General features: G+C 40.6%; 1 protein-coding gene across 3 annotated transcripts in view; it reads left to right on the top strand.

Moving 5' to 3' along the window:
- The first annotated feature begins 3994 nt into the window (after positions 1 to 3994).
- LOC308191431 (uncharacterized protein) overlaps positions 3995 to 22377 on the top strand; it is a 58382-nt gene continuing 39999 nt past the window's right edge. Inside the window, exons 1-3 of one of the 3 annotated variants that reach the window (XM_080583807.1) lie at positions 3995 to 5000; positions 6720 to 7016; positions 10892 to 11436. In XM_080583807.1, coding sequence (XP_080439933.1) covers positions 11368 to 11436 — 69 coding nt within the window. In that variant the 5' untranslated portion in view covers positions 3995 to 5000; positions 6720 to 7016; positions 10892 to 11367. Of the gene's footprint in view, positions 5001 to 5053; positions 7017 to 10891; positions 11437 to 12175; positions 15123 to 15797; positions 17736 to 22377 lie in introns of those variants that run through there. The other 2 variants (XR_013947978.1, XR_013947979.1) reach the window with 2 other exon arrangements.

Raw genomic sequence — 22377 nt, forward strand, 5'->3', positions numbered from 1 at the left:
TTTGAATTGATTTACTTATCATCAAGGAACTGCATTAAAAAAAATAAATCATGGAAGCAAATATATAACAGAAAATGAGAGGATTTGCACATGAAATGCACATTGATGGGTCAACTGTCTATCACTGGATGATAATGAAAGTCCCCAAGTCATACAACAGCTATTTATAAAATGTGATAAGGTCACTAAGAGAAAAAAGAGTGCAAAACATTAAACATTAGAAACTTATATCTATCTGAAAAGACACAGTGAAAAATATGCCCCAAAATAAACAATTTGCAATTTTGCATAGGTTTCACAATACTGACATTGTCTTATGACTCCTAACTAAATCCAGCAGTACGGTATGCTGAGATATTCAAATGCTGACATTTGTATAAGAGCTGAATGCAAAGCAGTTTTCTGATCTGCAGGAATTTTTGAGATTTCAAAGCTGACGGAGGACAAAGAGAAAAAATTGAAATTCTGTGTGATGTCACAATAATAATTAAAAAATGGTTGCTGCAATCCAAATATTTTTTTTCCTGATGATTTATTTAAACCTTTTTCATGGTGTATTAATAAAAATTGCTCAAGAGAAAAAAAATGAATTTTATGTCACAGAAAACTTTTTCTTTAAAGAATCAGAAAGAGTTATTTTGACAATTTGGAATTTAAATTATCCCAAGACTTACTAAAATCAACCCTTTTCTGTGAATAGTTTCAGTTCTGACATATGGAATTCTGTAATGAAAAGTGTTTTTACTGAAAATGCTTTAATTAGTTTTACCTTTCTTTCTTTTGATGGCTTTCATGGCAGTGTCTGGCTTATGACATTCTAACATAATAAGAATTCCCTTTAGATTCCTAAAGAATTATCTGAATAATTTTCCATATGTTAATTTGGTTTATGATAGATTACAATAAATTTGTCAATTATATTTTTTCCAGTTTCTTCAGACATCTCTGTATTTTTGATCAAGAATACAATTTGACATAATCAATTATGGGATGTGCCTCAGCATTAATGTTAATTGTTAATGGATATTTTTACATTATCTGAACCAATAAATTTATTATAACTGATCAAAGGAGTTTTTTAGCCTACCTCAAACTGTATGACATACCAAGACATTCATGCAGATGTTTCTACTATAAATTCAGACTTTATGAATGCATAATTATTGGAATTGCATGGAGGAAGAATATAAGGTTTCTAAAAAACCTGCACAGAAGAAGTTAAAAATGCAAAATGTAAGAAAGAATTTCAAAGACAGATTTTTGGTTGCACCAGACTCCCAGCATTGGGAGTTTCAGAAGATGGCATATCTTATGTAGGAATAAACAGACTTTTAGAAGTACTGGTTTCTCCAGCTGACAACACTGAGATCTAAAATACTGACACAACTTTTTCAGTGCTGTGCTCAAATATACAGAAGTGAATGCCTGTGTCACATGGGAGACTCGTAACATGAGCAGTGAAACATATCTTCCACAGGCTACCTAGCCATTAATGTTTATGGAATGCAAGCAGAGGAAAAGCTTCTAAATTATCCAGGTTAAAATGGTTCCATATTTTCATGTCAATGCAGTAGTTTTTCTATGCAGAGGTGTGTCACACATAAAAATTCATTAGTAATGCTAGCTAGATGCTAAAGAGTATTACTACCACTGCCTACAACTGTTACTCAGAAAAATGCAAGTCTTGTTGTGGAATAGTGGTTAATATGGAAAGGCTGAAGTCATCTGGAAAAACAGCTTTGTTTGGGGGTGTTAATTTTCTCATATCTTGGAAACCTGTTTCATTTCACAAAAGTACACACAGAAAGTGGCCTGACACATTTTACTCACACTTTTAGACTGCAGAGGGTTGATGTTGAGGAAATTAAATGTTTCTCGCTTCAGTAATATGAATATTCACCTCACAGTTCAATCCTGGTATCAATGACATGGAAACAACACCTTCGGTCTCAGCAGCAAGTATCCCAGATTTGGGCCACAATTACATGGTGTTGTCAGTACCTTCATGCCCAAATCTGTTGACATTAATTACAGGTCTTCCTTCACCATGCTATGTGCAGCTACCCTAGGGTTTCTATGGAACTAGGAGTGTAGAGTTTCTCCCCTCTCGCACCACCTGATAACTAAAGTCTTCCTTTGTACTAGGAGGGGACACTGAAAAAGTTAGAGAAGGAAGCACAGCTGGTAAACTTCCAGTTATTACTATGATATATGATTCTATAAAACTCTCAGGTGTGTAGATGCTGGACATAGAAAACCAAGAAAATGAGATTCCAGCTACAAAGGGTTCAGAGTCCTAAATCACTGTCTCACTGGTGCAAACAGACAGGAGAAATCTCAACTGTAACATGCAAAGTTACATCAATAACCACATTGTCAGTTGATCTTCATGGATGAGTGTGAAGCAAAACACATTACAGGAGGGAGAAAGTCACGAGGAACATGATTTATGCATTTAATTACCTTAGGAACCAGTTAATAAAGGTCTTTCCAATGATGTCTTTCCATTTCAGGTGTTCAGTGCAGACATGTTCACACTTTGTAGGCAATTACTAGATAAGCTCTAGAAGGAAGCAGCAGAAGCACCTTCTGCAAGGGAATAGTGGCTTTCGGTAAAAGCAGAAGTATTAGAGGACACATCAAGTGCAGAAGTCTGCAGCACAAAGTTAAAAGCATGAGCTGATATTTCCCCTGGGACTCTGCACAGAACACTCAGGACTTACCAGGCTCTCCATAACGCTGCATTTCTGTTTGCTCTTCCACCTAAAGGAGTGTTTCTGTTGGATTTGTCTGGATTTTGAGAATCAGACAATATGAATCACAATTCTGGGAAGGCCTAAAGAGATTTGATTGCACAATGCTAGTCAAGGAATTTAAAAGGAAAAACTACTGCAGACATGGACACAGTCTGAAAACGCAGCAGAGGCCTCTGAAAATGGAGACATTTTTCTGCCAGAACAATTATGGTGTAATCAAAGTTTCATTATAAATGAAACTGCAATTCCCACATTGCACATATGAAACAATTAGTGACTTTAATTTGCTTTGCTATAAATGGAGGTTTGCAATAGCTGAGTTTCCTGTGAAGATAGAGTCAGGTAATTCAGTCATAATGGTACCTGATTTTTTTTCAAATTGCCTGTACCTAAATATTTTCTGATGCAAGCTTCTTTGGTCTTTAAGCTGCCAAAAGCATTGTCATCTAGATAGCCAATTTACCTCACTGAGAAATGGTCATGTGGACCCCACTGCTACTCAGCCCAGGTCTTCCGAGCAGATAAAGACTGGCTGAAAGACCTTGAGATACAGGGCAAAAAACAGCCAGCATTGCCACTCATTTTGCCCTTTTGCAGGGCTAACTGATGATTTGGACTAGCAGAGTGTGTGTGTCAGTGTTGCTTACACTGTGCCTTGGAGAAGTACCACTTGGAAACACTCCTACACAGACAGCTCATACCTTGGGTCTGACTGCAACGGGAGTCAGCGAAGATACGAGTTTGGGAGAGAAGCAACTGGGTAGATCTTGGCTCTGTCTCCCATACACGGCAGCCACTGTAACTGACCCGCATGTGGGCTGTTGCAATTTTTAGATGTTATGAGTTAATGTTAATAGGCTATTACCCCATGTCCCCCTCCCCAGCCATCTGAAGGAGCAAATGAGTAATTGTGACTCATCTGATCCCTCTGAGGGATCAGGTTTCTTGGGAATATTTCTAAGTTGGTGCTGGTCCCATCGGAGTCTTTTCCTCACCTCTGTGCCAAACAGTCTTAAGCAAGCCCGTTTTAGGTGGACTACATGATATCGACTTTGTACTTTTTGGAAATTTGTCTCGGCTTTGTACAGCAGAGGCAGAGTGAAACAAAGGAAATTTGGGGCCCCAAATTAAATGCAGTTATTCACTTGACTGTAGTAGCTGGGGAATATAACAGGAAAACTTCTATTCTAGTTTAATTGTTTTTTGTTTGTTTGTTTTTTAAATAAACGGGAAATTTTGCTACACTACAGGGAATGTGGAGGCACTGACCTAGAATTCACAATGAAGAGGAATCAAGAGGGAGATGTCAAAAGGTACTCCCCAGTGGCCAGCTGAGTAGGGAGAAGGGACAGCAGAAGCTGAGTGCACTAGTCGCTGAGTTTTATTAGGGTGGTAAATGCTGTTCGTGCCGAATGGCTCTGTGGTACGAGTGAAAAAGGTGACTAGGGCAGAAACACCACCCTGGGAAGCGAGCAGATGAGAACACTAGATGATCTGCAGACAAAAATGTCCCCTGAAAAGTGAAGGGCAATGAGAGCTCAGACCTAGCTACTGTAACAATCAGTGGATTTTTTTGGCCTAGAGGGATGGTTGCAATAATTCGTTTCTCAACCTGCTAGACAGAGAGAGCAGATTTCCACAGCATGAGTACTCAAGCATGCATGCTGAGCCCGCTGAGGAAAATGAACAGCATCTCCAGGTTGGACTTGTTTATACATTCCCATAAAACTGTCCTTGACAGCACTGGCAAATGTCCTAGATAAGTGCATGTCCTAGCTGTGATTTTTTTGTTTGTTTTTGGACAAAATACACACATTTAAATAAACCTGTAGTAGAAAGCTTAGACTACCAAATCCATGCAAAATGTCAGTGTCCTCCACAGAGCTTGCTTATTTTAAACATCATCTAAAAACACTAATGCCTCCGTGCTCAAGGTGTCATTGGTGGGAATGAAGACCAAGTCCTCTTTCAGTAGTTAGGTATTATTAATGATTTCAGTCCTATCTTCTCAAATAAAGAGGGCAGCTGCTAAACCTCCACCCACCTCCCCTCCCCACCCAACACATCACAGACCTCGTTTAAATCTCTCACAACTTGGACTTAATTACCGTTTGCTTGGGAACTGAATGGTTCACATAGACAGACCATCGACAAAACCCCACCACAGGAAACGTCAGGACATGGCCCTATCCCTGAGTATAGCAGCAGAAATAAGTGTGATTTAAACAGTGAAATGCACTCATGGTAAGACCTTTATTTTAATTATAATTTTTTTTCTCATCTTAAAGGGCCTTTACATTCCTGCATGCCTCCTTCTACCTGGTGAGCTCTGCTTGTTCATCCGTGGCTGCACACTGAGCAGCGTTTCCTTAGGAGCCAGGAAAATCCCAGCGACCCTGGCTGGTGTCACACAGATGCTGTGCACCAGGCTGCGAGCTGTGGATGAATGGGAGGGAGCCGCAGGGGGAGCGGCACCGAGAGCTCATTCAGCCCCAGAGCTGACTCCGGCAGACTGTGCTCTGAAGGAGCTGCTGTGGCTGCAGGGAGGCTTTCCTTTGTGAATGGATTCAAGGAATGCAAAAGAAGCCAGGGAAAATTATTGACTTGATAAGGTTTCCATGAAATTCAATTTTTTCCCCTAATGCTTTTTGTTCCCCTATCTTGAGAAACCTTACAGATCAATTAAGATACAATCAGGGAATCTAATTAAGTGCCTGTGGTAATAACGATGACCTTCCTCTTTGCTGGCTTTTTTTTTTTCTTTTTTAGATTGGACTTTTCTGGGGAAAAAAAAAAAAAAAGAGTCCTGGCATAAACAAAGCATCTCTGTCTATTCCAGTGAAATTTTGCTTGCTTTAGAACCAGATCTCCTCTTTCTCTCTCTTATGTGAAAGCTAGTTTTATTTTATTTCATGGTTTCATGTATCATTTTGTTTTCATCTCTCCTCTAAGTAATACTCAAGGAAATGAGATGCCTGAAATAATCAAACAGCAAAAGTCAAGTATGCAAAAATTAAAAACTATCTACCCGCATAGGCTATTTAGCTAAACTGACTGATCATGGTCACAGAAATTTTCACAGTTTGAATTCTGCTCAGGTCAGCAGCAGGCAAAACTCATTATTTTCTGGAGATTGTTTAGCGGCCTATAGGATATAGATGGATATTTTCTTCCTGTGGAATAGGTTTTATATCTCCAACTCTCTGTAGGCTAAAAATGGGAACTACATGTGGCCGCATAGATGGGGATTTCAGCTCACCTATGAAATATGGAACAATTGCTTCCAGGCCTGGAATACTTTCAAACTATCAGACCTTCAGATTGCTTCTGATATTGTGTATAAACAAAAACTGTTGTAAGCCATTTTTAAGAAGCTTGAACTGCTGGAGAGCTGTTAGATTTCCTTTTCAATTCTGCCAGCACAGATTGCAAAGGATCAGCATAGTCAATCAGTTCAGACGAAGGGCTGGAGCTCTCTGACGGTGGCTAGCCCACTGCTCCAGCCATGCCATATTTCTGAGCAGCACTCTTCAGAAGGCTCTTCTTTGTTCAACTCTCACAGCTGAGGAAATTCCCCTATCCTCTTCCTTCCCTCTTCCTACAATACCATGGATGTTATTTTGCATTAGGAAAGTACGATAACTTTCTTAGGGTCCCACCATGGTTTAGTTTTCCCCTAAATAAAACCAAATTTGAATATCACAAACCTTTGACAGCACTGAGAAGAGCCCCAGAAATACCTCAAAAGAAGAGGACAGGGCTGAAACACCCAGAGTGAACACACTGCTAGTTTTGAGAAAACTTCCAAAGTGCTAAACACACTTTTATTTCTTCACAACAGTTTTATTTACACTAATATTTTATTGCTAGACATTATACCACCAGCTCTAGTTTCTGGTATGTGAACATGGTGATTGCACGTTGGGGCTGTTAGTGCATCTCTGACTTCCCCATTCCTCCCAGTGACCTGGAGAGCAAGGAGCAAACACAGATGAAGAAAATCTGCCCAACGAGGAGCACTTTGCAACGCATATGATCAGGAGTGGCAGTGGAGAACAGGGGCAAACACAAATAGGATTTTGGGGATGAGTGCTGTGTGTTGGTGATAAAGAACAAATGAGAAGTGGTGTAAGAGGGGTGCCCACACCATGAGGTTTCAAGGTAGATGTGGACAAGGCTGGCAGCTAAAGGAGCAACTAAGCCCTAAGGCAGAGCTGAGATGAAAGCCATGCGCAGACTCAACTAGTCTCATTTCTGGAGGTAGGTCAAAGGGTCAAATGTTCATTTTCTCTGTTCATTTTTCATACACTCTGAGCTGTTCCAATGGTACACCAGGAAATAAGCTGTGTCATTCACTGTTGGATACCCACATCAAATATCAGGTCTGCAGTTGCTGGAAGCTACCCACTTTTCCCTGCCTGAAAAGGATGAGAGGGTAGGAAAGAAGCACTCACTAACTCTGAGAGTCTGTGTAAGAACCTGTAGCTGACAGGATACTAGAAATGATCTGCAACACAGGTTTTTGGGCCATGCCAGAGATGCAGGCAACGTTGAAAGTATGGCAAAGAGAACCTTACCAAGGGCTGTGATACTAAAAGCCTGAGACTTCACATTCAACGTTCTTTTTAGGCAGGGCTGTTATGCCTGTAGCTGATCAGACTTATCAATATGATATACTTGTTCCCTGATATACCCTGGTCTGTTTTACCACCAGTTACCTGTTACATTGCACTTAAGTGTTTAAAGGCAAAGGGAATTATTAGGATGTTGTGTTTGTAAAAGGCCCAGCAGTATGATAGTTCTGGTCCATGCCTAGGCTCTTCCACATACTATGTAACTCTGAGTTTATAGCACTCCTTCAGGAAGATCTGCAATGAAAAAACTTACCTGGTCTCCTATGGGGATGCCTCATTGGGATTTACGTATTACTGTGTGCTTTTCAACTCTCCAAAATTTTGCTACTAGAAAAATTCTGCATTACTTTCTTGACTGCCCTAATAAAAAACTTATTTTATCATTGGGTGAGTATATGACAGTTTAATGGAAACTGCTAAAGGCTGTTAAAGCATGAAGTACCTGTAGGACTTGTTTAAAGTGCCTGCTACATCTGGCAGGCCACCAAGTTGATGAAAGCCTTTGGTCTTTCATGACAGTCACAATAAAGCGCTGCTGAGGGGGTTGGCTTGGCTCAAGTTCTGATTTTCCTACTCAATTTTTATGCCTTTTGATTGCAGTTAAATGCAGTGAACATGGAGTTTTATGCTTATATCAGGTTTAATTATGAATCCATGCTTTTGGCACCATAATGTAGTGTAACACTTTTCCTTAGGAAAATCTCTCTGGCTTTAAATCTTTGTCTACTGGCAGAAAAACAAACGTGTGGGGTACCTTTTCTGCTGCTTTTTAAGACTTTTGCCCACGTGTGCTAAATAAACGCTCTGCAGCTATCAAGTCGCACTTCTGTTTTCTGTGATTAAAAAAAAAAATAGTTGGTAAATAAAATCCCTTGAGGTCATGGAGCCAAAAGGATTTCAGCTAAGAAGAAATCCTATCAAAATATGCATATTCTTGAGAGGCCAGGAGGGCTTTGCACGATACAACTGTAGTGTCCTAGCACATTCCCCAGACATCAATGTACCTGCCTCAAAAAACATATCCTGCAGTACTTTAAAACTATCAGGCTAGCTTGAAAGCAGATGGGGTTTTGTTTGTTTGTTTGTCGTGGCCTTTTTTTTTTTTTTTTTTTTAAGTCTAATGGAAATATGCTTAAATTAAGTACTTAGTTTAGCTCGTCCAGCTGATAATAGGCCAACATCCAAACAAAATAAATAGCGAAGAGGATCTGGAGGCCAAGTCTCTGACACCAGGAGCCATGAGATATATTCACGCAGGCAATCACCACCACCATCAGCACTGGAAAGAGGAAGGAGAAGAAGATTTCAGCTTGTAGTCTGGAAATCTTATAGAAAAGGTAGAAGCATCACAAATGCTTTTGTTAAAGAGAATATCGTGCTGAGCCCTCAGGAGAAATATCTGAGGCTGAGAGTCAGATCAAAGCTGTGGCGGGATACATCAAAGATCTCAAAAATAAATGTAAGTGCACAGCAAGCTGGCCGGTTAGCCCAAGTGAAAGACATTTCTGAACAATAGTTTCCTTGCATATCAGATGAGCGGACAAAGCACATGGTGCTCAGAATAGAGTACTGGGAGATACCACTGGTAAAAACTCACCATTATCTACTTCTCTATCTATAAGCACCAGAATATAGGCCTGACAGCTCTAAAGTGCAGGAAAGGATTAATGAGAGATTTTTTCCCAAATTGCTAGTGACTGGATGTAGGGGATGCTCAGTGCAGGGAGCTCTCACTGAGACGTGTTGAGAATTCCAGATTTTCTAAAAAACCCTCCAACACGCCTCTGGCTGGGCAGTCTGAATTGCTGGGCAGTTTTCAGAGGCTGGGCTGAATTGCTGCTTGGTGAAATCCATTAGCTGCAGGCAGAGGGGCAGAGTGGAAAATTCCCTCTCTCCTTGCTCCAGTGACTATTTTATTAGTTATCCAAAGTGGAACAATTCTGATGAGATATTGGATCTTCAGCCCACTGCTCCGGACAGTCCTTTAAGGATGCCAAAATGCAAAATTATGTCTTTTGTGTGACTTGGACCTCGAACTCACAACTCCCAAGGGAGTACTCTGAATTGTGATCTGTGGTGGGGTTGTACATTCCCCCTGCAGTCTTGAACAGAATTTTCATCCTGGTCCCAAGGAGTATTTCTGTATTAAATTGCCACTGTAACAGCTGCAAGTGCCGCAATGGAAGGGGAAGGGAAGGAAAGGGAAGGGAAAGGAGAAAGGGAAGGGAAGGGATTTTTGAATGGATAGCATAGCTTGCAAACACTGTGACAGGGGGTCTCAGTTAGGTACCCAGGACAAAAATAGTGGGATATTCTATGGAATAGCCAGAGCAGTAGGTGTAAGTTCATAGTTTCACCTGTAAATGCAATAAGGAGAAATATACTGGGGTTAACATGGAGAGCTTACATGCTCTTATTTTTCAAGGATCTTCCCAAAAAAGGGATGAAAAGGGCAGGGAAAAATGACAGAATGTATTCAAGGGATAGTGAAAACAGATTCTGCTGAAAAATGTGAAATGCTCAGTCCATTTACCTTACTATAGAGGTGCTTGAGAAGTAACCAATTTACAGTAGACCAGTATCTTCAAATGAGGGGAACTTCTCTGTACTACAGGGCTGACAGATCTCAGAGAGAAAGGCTGGAGAGGAAGCTATGGCTAGAACTAGAAAGCCAGACTAATATTAGAAATAAGGTCCTTTCTTGAAACAGAGGTTTATTAACCTGGAACAGAAGACAAAAGAAAGTGATGAAGTCTCTATTTTATTTTTCAGACCTTGTTGGAAAATATAGCATAATTAAATGATATTTTACAGTTTAGTTAAACACATGTGATTGGAATCACTGGGGTTGATGAAATGTACCTCAATTAAATTTAATAAATGGGAGGTTCGACAAGGTGTCCTTTCAAGATCCTTTTCAGCCCTATTTTTGTGTAATGAAATAGTCTTTCTAGTTTTAAAATCTAAATATCTCTGTTTCTAGGGCAGAAAAAAAAAAAGGAGAAATATCTGAACAAATTTGTCTGTGACTGCTTTCTTTACATTTATCTGCATCAGATGTGGTAATTGTACTTTATGGGAACCACCAGTTTCCCTTAAGCTCATTGAACTTCACAATGAAGCTCCAGAGCTTCCCCATCTACAACATGTCCTGTCACATAACCCAGCATTACACTGATCATTGGATGGGCTTTTTTCCAAAGTACCACAGTCTAAATCATTGCAAGGAAAGCAACGTAAAATATATATATATATATATATATATATATATATATGATTAACCCATGTCTCTTTTCTTTTCACTCAAAGACTGTCCACATATACCGCATATAAAACAAGAGCCTATTGCTGTCACTCTCCCAAGGGGAGCATATTGCCTTTCAGCACTTCTTTCCCCGAGCCTTTCTCCTATCCTTTGTATGGTTATTTGTGCTCAGCTGTGAGCCCGTGCATCTCTCCCTCCCTCTCTCTCTCTCCCTCCCTGCTGTTGCCGAACTGCAGCTCCCACTGGAATTTGCACAATCAAACCCAGCTCTCATCTCAAGCGGCAGTGAATCACATCACCTGGAGAAGAGGAATAGCGAACTGAGCCCAGTAGCCTCGCTGCCTATGAAGCGTGAGGTACCAGTAGCACCCGACAGACGGAAGGACCTGGGTTTGTGTGAGACCCATTTAGCCTGAGATCTGCTGCCTGTTATTTGAAAGCTGTCACAGGCTTTTATAGGAGTGTGTGCATTTAGGGGACGTTTTTAAGGAGCTGGTAGCCTGCTGCAACCGAGAGCTGGGAAAGGCTGCTGCTCGCTGCTGCTGCTGCAGTAGCTGGTGCAGCAGGATGAATGTGTAAAGGACAGCTGCCCGAGCTGTGCCGGTGAGGCTCCCGTCTTGCTCTGTCATTAACTGAAGGGATACAGAAGAAAGCAGATGCACTAAGCAAGTGCCACACTGGATCTATCACTGTGTACCCTTCACTGTGGAAAATGGTCAACAAAGACATGAATGGATTTCCAGTCAAGAAGTGCTCAGCCTTTCAGTTTTTTAAAAAGAGGGTAAGATTTCCCTTTAATTATTTCTTTCTTTACACTTTCTTTTGTTGTAGTTGTTATTTCTGTTAATGTAAAAGTCATTGACAGGGGAAGGTGTTTTAATACCAGTCTCCTAGTGCACGGAGCCCGTCACGCTGGCAGCTCGACCAAACACCAAGGGCAATAACCATGGGCAAAGCGGAGCTAGGGAGAGGGACGGGGGGACCGAAAGGCATTACGTAAGCACTCTTTGCTGAGGAATGTATATCTCAATCAGGGCTGACCACAGGGCTTGACGCCATACAAGCAGCTATTCAGACTGGGATAATACGGTCCAAATCAGAGTGCGGGTTTGTTGCAGCTTGTCTCGCTCTCTGACTCCCTCCTCCACCGGCACCTAGGGGTATGACTCCCTCCACACCTTTCATTCACTTGCCCGAAGTGCTGCATTACCCACCTCCATTCATCATCTCATGGAGCAGGGAAAAAAAAGAGAGAACAAAGAGGTGTTTGTGAGCTCAGCAAAATATTTCACAGTCTGTAATTTGACTGTAATCACAATTAACATGGGAGAAAAGAATAAGAGGGAGGTACACCTGGATTTGGTTTTCTTTTATATTCTTTAGCTTAAGGAGATATGTCAGGATTTCAAAAGGTCTGTTACGTATTCTATTTGGCTGCTGGTTCCTTAAAGACCTGTACATGTAATGCTCTACTTCATCACCTTAGTTAAGTCCTTTCTATTTCTTTGACTCTTCTATAGCGACGGTGCTGCACACTCTCCATTTAACTTGAGCAACAAAGTCCTTTCCATGTGGAAGCAGGACAGGTATTCTGAATATGCCTGGGTAGACCCAGAAAGGAGAAGCAACGCATCAGATCTGGGGACTCTTCTATGGAAAGGATTTCCTGAATGATTAAAATGACAACCCTCTCTTTAAACAGACTAGAGTAGGAGCAGATAAGCTGCTCCATTCACTCAGTCACTCACTCATTCATTCATTCATTCATTCCCATTCATTCTCTCTCTTCGTTATGCCAAGATTATGGTCAGTCCATTTAACCCTTCAGGCAAAGAAAGCGATGCCTGCACCAGCTACTGATTTAAAAGCCAGGGTCAAACCCTTCTGGGCACCAAGATACCCGATTTAAGGGCAGAGTAGAAAATGCTAACAGAGTTACTTGAAGAAAAGAAGAGTAGTCTTTGCTGACATTTTTTGTTGTTTCTAAGGTTGTCTGATTAAGCCTCATAGAGATAATCCAGACACCATGCACACTCAGCCCATAAAAATGGTTCTCGTCCCAGGCAACTTCTCATTTAAGTATATTACTTTTGGCACATGTATGTTTGATACTCAGGTCACCAGAAAGGACTATCTGGTTTTCAAAACTGCTGAGAGACTTAAAGATAAATGTATTATTAAAGAGGAAATAAAATAGCTTGCAGTTCCTGTAAGAGGTTAATTATTGGCAGTTGTCTTCTGCCTCTGTTTAGAGCTAAAACAAGTTATCACTGGAAGCCTCTACAACATTTTGTTCTAGAAGCAGGGAAAATAGTTTTTGGATGTTGGTGGGTTGCTGGTTGTTTTTGTTTTTCAAAGCTATACTGCTGATCAGTGAATTTCTCATTGGAAAAGATTGTTGGCTGTAGTCCTATCTAAAGAAGCTAGCATAGTGGAACAGTCCCAGACAGTGGGTCTGGAGAAAATAGCCATTTTTCTTTTCTCAATGCTTATGTTTTATCAGATGTTACCTTCTTGCTATTATAATGAAGATGGATGCAATCAGTAAAACCAATTTACAGACACAACTGAAGGAAATTCCCTCCGTATACATTTCTGTCAATCAATATGCATATTCTTTAACATTTCTTTTATCCCAATAGATATCCTTATCTTCCTTCCAGAAAATCCTCTGCATTCAAGTATTAATTACATTGTTCTTATTGTGCTTGAAATGTATACAAACAAGAAGAGCTACATGTTTGTAATGTGTTATTGACTTCCAGTAATGTATACCATGTTTGTTGGCCAAGTAACATGCTGGTTTTAATTACTGGGAGGATGGAGCAAGATGGTTAAAGACAGTTGACTTTGTTCAGTACCAATGATCCAGACACTCTGTTTGAAGAACCACCAAAATCCTGTGCCTGCAGAAGCACAGCTGTTAGGTTTCTTGATTTGGATCTAGTGTGTGAGGTTATTTGTTTGACAGTTGCATCACCACAGCACCAGCAGCCCATAACCAACACCAGCAAGTAGGGTGCATCCTATATTTACAGTGAGAGGCAGGTCTTGCCCTGCAGAGCTCAGCAGACCTCACTGAAGGGGTCGGGTATTCCTGTCCACGCTGTACTTACTGATGACTGAAAGCCAGAGAAGCAGTTTTGTTGCGTGGATGCTGGATAGGCTTCCCCTGGATCACCAGCAGCGTCTTTAATGAAACAAGGGGTGGGACCCTGACACCTCCAGTTTAAAGTCACCATGTCTTTCTCCTGGAAAAGCGCACATTGCTAGCACAGATGCTTTCAAGTCTAATTCTAAAAAGCCTGTATCAATCTACATTAGAACACACAAACCGCAGGAAATCTTCCTATTTTTTCAGGTTGATTAGAATTTTTTTGGAAGGAAGCACTAGATGTATCTTCATTTTTTTCATTTTCCATTGAGTCTATTGTTGTTATTAAATTGCAAATCTCTGTGTTGCTCTGGCCAAGAGTGCGGAAAGGACTGTCAAAGTTCTGTGGATTTAGGCTAGGCTGAAATTGCATTCAAACATTGACTTAAAGTTGAAGACCAGATTTTTTTTAAGCCTGGCTTATTTTCTTCTGATGACAAAGCGCTGACCCTCTGGGATGCTGCCTGCCGTGTCAGATGATTCAGAGTACAGGCTAATCATGTCCGGAGGTTGGAGAACAGGAAGGAAGGGCTGAAATTAGCAGGCAGCACACAGATAAAATAAAAGGAAAAATAGAAACTATTGCTTTTGCAGAATACTTTGTAGCACTCAATGCTGGAAGGGTTGGAGCAAGTAGCGACCCCATCCACTTAAAATCTATCCTGTTTGGAAGAAAATCAAATGATTTGCAAAGCTTGGTTCCAAGAGGTGTAACAACTTAATGTGACTAAGATCAAGATGACATTTTAATAATTAAAAATAGTTTTTTAATTAATGATGACACAGAAGTCTTAAAAGAGAAGGAGAGAGAAGAAGATGGGGCAATCATGGGCACAAGGAGAGAATCTGAAGTTACTCCAAAGAAGATAATTTCTAAAAGCCATTGTTCACATGATCTTGGGTCATGGCATAAAAGGATCTCCATCTGACAAGGCTGGGAGACATTATTATAAGACATTATCATCTAATATAAGATATTATCATCTAATAGCATGTAATTACCTTCATTGTCAGGACTCCTGTTTTGCTGCCGTCCCTTGCCCCGTCTGCTAATGTTGCATACTGGATACCAATATAAATTGTCCACCGACTTGGTTTAGTAATAAATGGCTGGGGAATCTCTCCTTTTCATATGATAGCACTATTTTGACTTTCCCAGAGTTCAATTAAAAGGTTTTGTTAATTGGCAGAAATCATGTCCCTAAATTGTGAGGGGCTCAGAGGTCTCACCCTCCAGAACCATGCAGATTTAAAAATAGAATTGGACTGTACTGATTTTAAGATCAAAGAATGAGGCAAACTTGCAGTTACGCTATTGCCAGTCAGCCAACAGGATATCCCAGGGCAGAGGGACCTTTCAGTGGCACCTACTGCCATCGTTGCCAGATGGTTTTCAGAAGCAGGGGTTTGTGGTATTTGCACTGCCTTCTTCTGCTGTGTTTTCCTCCCTTATAAAGACTTTTGGATAACATTATTCAATATATAACCTCCCTCATCTTGCAATAACATACCGTTTCACATAACACAACAAAATGGTTAAACCAGGATGAATGATGAACTGCCTGTGCCACTTAAATACTGGCTGATGATATGGTAACCTCAGTGAGCCTGGAAATTCATTATCCTCTTAGGCCTGGACCAAGAGCAAATACAAATTTATTCAGAATGTGACGAAGATAAATGACTGATAAATGGGAAATGAAATAACTGTCTTCCATAAAAGGACAAAAAAAAAAAAGGCAGAAAAAAATACTAGGGCATGTCTTACAGAAGAATTTTATTGCATGGATTAAGGATTTGCTAGTCTGAAACCTGATAAGGGAAAGAATATCCATAATCCTTTTTCACTGAGAAAATTTGCATTAATTAGCAATTTAGGTCAAGCTAAAGTGAGCTCACAAAGAAGGAAGAGAAAATCCCTATCTTTGTTTCTATGCAGTTTTTTCCAAATATACAGTTTGGGTAAACCATGCCCTTCTCCTTTCTAGGTGGATATTTTATGTCACTGCACACCAGCAGCTTTCTCCATATACAAGCTGAAGAGGCTAACTTATAAACATCATCCTGCATGAAGATGACAGCTCAGCCTGCATTAAAGCTCAAGGCAATGAGCTGCCAAGGGGACTGCAAAATTACCTGAAAACCCTTTTTAGGATTACAGTAACTTAGTGATAAAGAAAGCCCCTGAAATCAGTATTTTCAGCTGACCTCCTACAGATTATGTTCTTCCTGGTAGATTGTGCTGGAGGGGCTGCTCTCTGCTCTGCCACTTTTATGGGTCTAGAAATTCATTCCAGGGCTAGAGTTATATTTTTTTAGGGTAATTGGGAGCTTACCTAGAAGAAAATAAATGAGATCTGAAGCTGACTGTACCTTAGGAAAATGCCAGCTTTATATGGGATGACTGCTGCTTTTATTAGCTGCTTGGGCCAACGTCATAAAAGTACGCATGTTTTAAAGTTGATTTCCAAAGACAAGGATCCTGGCTGAGGGCAAGCGAGACAGAGTTGTGCTGCAGTACAGGCTTCTTTCCCATCCCAGCTCTTTTGTGTGAAGAGGTGCTGAGCATCCATGGCTCTGCTTGGCATCAGCCAAAGCTGCAGGCACTTAGAAGTGCCATTGCCAGTCTGTAACCTGAGGGTTAAAAGTCCCTCTTTGAAAAGTTAGAAATCCTCCTCTCATTTTTGGTCTAATTTTACATATGACCAATTTATCCCAACTTTCTCTTGTACCAACATAAAGTAACAAATTGCTCTTCCTCTTCCCTCATATGTACAACCACTGGTGTATTTATAGAGAGCAGACATCTCTTCATTCAGCTGTATTTGGATAGGTTTCTCTTTGACTCTTCTTTTAGGGTAGACTTTCTGCTCCCCAGTAGACAAAGGAAGCTGACACATTTGCCGCCTGTAGATTTCTTTCAGTATATCAAAGCATCTATATAGTCCTCTTTTGCTGTTATTTCTCACAAAGTTCTCTTCACATTTCTAACCTCCATCTCATTCCTGTCCACCTGCTCTGGTCCTCTTCTGCTGAGCAGGCCTCCTTTTTTGTCTTTGGCAAATTTTATAGGCACAAGCCTAGGTTTTGTATCAAACCCAACTCCAGTACTAACCTTCCTGTTTTTAATACACTTTCTTAGTTTCTTTCTCTCATACTTATTTTCATAAGAGTACTCTTATTTTCCATTTTAACTAATTAACTCTCATGTGTTATCACTGTCTTACTGAGTTACCAAAGACCATATGGAGTAGATTATCCACATTTCCCTCATCAAAGGAAGACATCAGGCAAGTCTGGCATACTGGTAAATGTATGTTGAGTGTTATCTCAACATATTAAACTCTTAAAGATTTCTTTCACTTCAAATGTGGTAAGTTTTGTTTCTCTACACATAGTCCCATAAGGCTTTTTCTCCTATGCTGTATACATCATTCTCCTCCTGGAAAACACAGACCAAAGGAATTCATCTTGTGATTTCCCTTTTAATCTCAGCTCAAGCTTTCTGAGAAACAGACCTCTTTTTGCCTCTCCCTCTCTCTTTTTTTTTTTTTAATTTCAGAGTCTTAATGGATTTTTCCAGACTCACTCACTGCTATTCACTGCTATCCTACCATTTTCAGTCTTATTATACACCATTACTAGTGAAATAGCAGTGGGGGTGAGGTTCCTCTCAGAGCCTGCTCTGGCTTATTCTTTCAAGTTCAGATTAGAATTGCTTGAACCTGAATAGCTCTTTGGTCTCTCTTCGTTACGTGCCTTCAGAGTTGAGTATGGCTTCTGTTCAGGGATGGGACACCCATGAGATCTCCGACTCTTCTGCCAAGTGCATATTAACACTGTTTTTAAAGGCCACAGAGGCTGGAGTTAAATTCTTAAAGCAATCCTACTCCAAACACAATGATGTCACTGCTATCATAACTCAGCTCAGCAGCCTTGATATCATTTAACCTCAGTCTGAACATCCAGATTGTCTGAAAAACATCGTGATGCAAGAAACTGCCAGCAAGAAGGGCAGTGCAAAAGAATCTGGACACCCTTGGCTGTCTGGAAAGAGGTGATGCAAACTGAGCTACTGAGAGAGCCAACGGCTGTGTCTGCTGAACAATCAATGTGGTTTCTCTGTCAAATGGGGAGAATGATAAATATGATCTGCAGAAGCTGGGAAGGAATAAGAATTTGGAGCACCTTGTTGTATATGTTTCCCTACCTACTAATTAAAGACATGGTTTTGATGAAGGTTACAAGCCTGGGAGAAGTCAACAGTTGTGCTCATGGAGAAAGGAATCAGAGAATTGAAAACAAGGGGAAAGCTCATATCCTTTTAACAAATTGGCTAATGCAGGGAAGGGGAAAATAGAAGAACAACAGTCTCTGCAGAAAAACATGTAAATGGATATGCTAAAACAACAGAAAAGCAAGCAAGACCTAAATGCACGAAAGAAGCTTGCAAAATCAAATCAATAAGACAGCTTTTTGTTTTGTTTTGTTTTGTTTTAAATAGCATGCTATCAGGAAATAATTGTTAGTGGATTTTATTTACAACAGTTGTTTTTACAGCAAGACAGCTAACTATGGAGAGTAAGGAAACAATGAATAACTCCAAGATCAATAAATTTTAATGTTTATTGAAGACACAGCACCGACAGGTTTCCAAATCAACTTACAAGCAATTAACCAAGTCTCAAAATATCCTGATGAGACAGCAAAATCATTCCCATTTCACAGATAAGTGAACAACAGGAAATAGGTATCCACATCAATTAGACAAGTTATTATAGAAGACAGAAATTATTCGTGTTTCCTGATCCTTACTGTAACTTTTCCTCACTAGGAAAAAAAAAAGAAAAAAGACACATTTTCCTGAAACAGCAGCAGCAAACATCTGCTAGTATATGTTTTGGCTGGAAGATGTTCAGGAGCTCTAAGCCGCTTAATAACACAAGCACCAAAATTATATATTTATTTCAAATTCTAAGAAGGCACATGTGGCATTCCTCATGCTGCAGTGGCAACAAAGGTGCTATATCCTATGTTAAACTTGGAAAGCTATTATTTCCAGTCCACTCAGATCATTAAGTCCACTCAGATCATTAAAGCAGGACAAATAGAGAACCTGCCTGCCCAACAAAGTCAAGCATGCCGAGGGGCACCTTCGTATTATGAGTCTTTCAGCATGGCCAAAGCCTGTTCCTGCACTGTGATGCATCAGGAAGTGGCTGAAGAGGTGACAGCCTAAGAGAGGAACGTGCTGTGCTCCGTAACCTGGTGCTTATTTCACTGCTCTTGTGTCTCCCATGGGCAACCCCCCAGTATGCAAACATCGGCATAGCATCAGAAGCACAGAAGCATGATGAGCTGTGCACGGGGGTGGGGGCTGCCTCTTTTTCACTGTAGACTGGGACTTCTTCAAGTGGCATTTTTAAGGCACTACCTTGTACCAATACCGGCTACTAAAGGAGTACTCGAGACAACACTTTTCACTGAAACTCTGAATCTGGTCTATTGTTTGATGCTGAGAGGTCACCTCAGTTATCCTAGCAGGCATCCTTGGGTCACCTGACTAGAGTGCAAGCTCTTTGGGGTAGAGAAAAAGAGACTGAGTTTCTACATAGCTTAAAGCAGTCAGGTTCAAGTCTCACTTGAGGCTTCATGAACACAGATAATACAGAGAAAATCACAGACTATTGTTGCTATCAAAATGATTTTTTAGATGACTGATTGGGAGAGAGTTGTTTTTTTGGCAACTACAGATGTGGAAGATATATTTTATTTTACTTCCTATTCTGTTTTTATTAGATGTTTGCTAGTTTATCTTGCTTCCATCAGTTCCTACAAAGTATGTTTTTTACCAGGGCAGTGAAAGGTCTTGAGGAGTGTAGCAAAAAGAAGTAAAAAAGATTATTAGTCCAAATGCTTGAACTGCAGGCCAGCAATAAAACTTGTAGATGCATTGCAAAAATAACTTTCCCAAGAATATGCCACAAAACTGGCTTGAAATTCTGCTTTCCATTTCAAGTAATTACAAATTAATGAAAAAAAAATACATAGTTCTTTCAGTATCTTTTGTTTTACTAAAGGATTCTTGCATTTGTCTAATGAAAGACTGCTAAACTTTAATGTGCTTAACTGTAAGTAAGTTGTAATTTGATTAATGATAATTTATTTCTTGCTTTAAAATAAATGACATTTTGAAAAACATTGTCATCATCTGACACACGCTGATTCATGCAAAATTTTGGACCCCTCATTGCTAAAAGTTTGGCTTACAGGGGTTCTCCTTAGAATCACAGAATTGTTTGGGTTGGAAGGGACCTTAAAGCTCACGTACTTCCAACCCCCCTGCCATGGGCAGGGACACCCCCCACTAGATCAGGTTGTCCAAAGCCCCATCCAATCCACTGTAGAGGGCCACAAACATGTCAGGCATGATCTGCCCTTAGTGAAGCCATGTTGGCTGTCACCAATCACCTTGTTTTCCATGTGCCTTAGCATAGATACCAGGAGGATCTTCTCCTTGGTGTTGTCAGGCACAGAAGTGAGACTGTCTGGCCTGTAGTCCTTCCCTTTGTCACTTTTTTAAAATGGGGGTTATGTTTTCCCTCTTCCAGCAGGATCTTCACCAGACTGCCACGACTTCTCAAGTACAATGGATAGTGGCTCAGCAACTGCATCTGCAAGTTCCCTCAGGACCCGTGGATGTATTTCATTGGGTCCCATGGACTTGTGTACCTTTAGGTTCCTTAGATGATCTTGAACCTGATCTTCTCCTACAGTGGGCTGTTCATCATTATCCCAGTCCCTGCCTTTGCCTTCTGGGGCTTGAACGATGTGTCTAGAGAACTTGCTGATGAAGGCTGAGGCCAACAAGTCATTGAGTACCTCAACTTTCTCCATATCCCAGGTAAACAGGTCTCCCATTTCCTTCCAGAGATGGCTCACAATTTTCCTAGTCTTCCCATTTCACCAATGTACCTACAGAAGCCTTTCTTGCTGCCCTTGATGTCCCTGGCCAAATGTGATTCTGTCAGGGCTTTGGCTTTCCTAACGTGATCATTGGCTGCTCAGACGATGTCTCTGTATTCCTCCCAGGACTCCTATCCTTGCTTCTACCTTCTGTAGGCCTCCTTTTCTGCTTGAGTTTGGCAGAGAGCTCCTTGTTCATCCATGCAGGCCTCCTGGCATTTTTGCCTGACTTCCTCTTTGTTGGGATGCATTGCTCCTGAGTTTGGAGGAGGTGATGCTTGAATATTAACCAGCGTTCTTGGGCCCCTCTTCCCTCCAGGGTTTACCCCATGGTACTCTACAAAGCAGATCCCTGAATAGGCCTGTCTTCTCTCCTGAAGTCCAGGGTACTGAGTTTGCTGCCCTAAGGATCATGAACTCTACCATTTCATGGTCACTGCAGTCAAGGCTGCCCTTGAGCCTCACATTCTTCACCAGCCCCTTCTTGTTGGTGAGAGAGAGGTCCAGAATAGCACCTCTGGTTGCTATCAGAGGAGACATTGTAACCTCATCTTTTCTGGTTGTAGCATTGAACTAAACCTCTATGCTATGGGAACAAAGTCACTGTGGGAATCCTCTGTGTAAAGCCTTTCTGACTAACTGCTATGCTGTGACGCAAAGAAGAGCTATCAGAAAAGGCATCTAAAGAGAAGATAATGGAAAGTAATGTTGGTGGAGGACAGCCTGTGATATGAAAACCTATAATAAAGTTAGCAATGGCTATGCTGCTGCTGAAGTTATGCATCTGGGAAAATGTCCAGTATTAGGAACTTACAACCTGCAGCTAATGATTACAAACTGTGATTCAGTTCTTGTTTGAACTCTTGTCAAGTTGACTTCTATTGTTTCTCTGTAAGAATCCTTGAAAGTAAAGGTTATGCAGACTATTTTAATAATAAAAGAAAATTTGGTGATAATAATTCAGAGCACAGCACTCAAGATATCATTTCTGTTCCTCAAATAAAGTGACGTATCCATCGTCTACAAGGATTTATAGTCACTCAAATGAGGCCTAATCTCTTATTGGAGGAAGGTGCATGAAATCAACAAAAATGTGTCAGATTCTCATAATCTTTATCTTCTGATCAGATGCTTGGGATTATCATCCTCATACTGTGATCAAAACAAAATACTGAAATGTTTTTCAAACTTAGTTTTTTAACTCACAGACCTTTTTTTCTGTTATATGTTGTAACAAACTTGCTGCCTGCCTATGCAGCCAGGATCTCACCCTATTGTATTGCACCTTAGAAAGAAGCAAGACATATGTATTTACATGCCTAAAATGCACACCTACTATTATCTTGGTCTGAACAGACTTCAGTGAGCAAACTCAACTGTGATACAGAAATAATTATTCCAAAATACCAACTAATCCAGAGCACGTGTGGAGCAGTGGGAGGCAATATTCCCTATTGTGAGAAGTATCTTCAGAAATCTGTTCAGGTATTTCAGCTCATGTTCAACTCCAGTACCCCAAACCAAAGCAATCTTTAGCTAATTAGCGTGGCCTTTGTTTCTTAGGCCAACAAACTGGAGATGTGATGAGAAACATGTACACCG

Source organism: Anser brachyrhynchus (assembly GCF_964034855.1).
Source record: "Anser brachyrhynchus genome assembly, chromosome: 3".
Taxonomy (NCBI): domain Eukaryota; kingdom Metazoa; phylum Chordata; class Aves; order Anseriformes; family Anatidae; genus Anser; species Anser brachyrhynchus.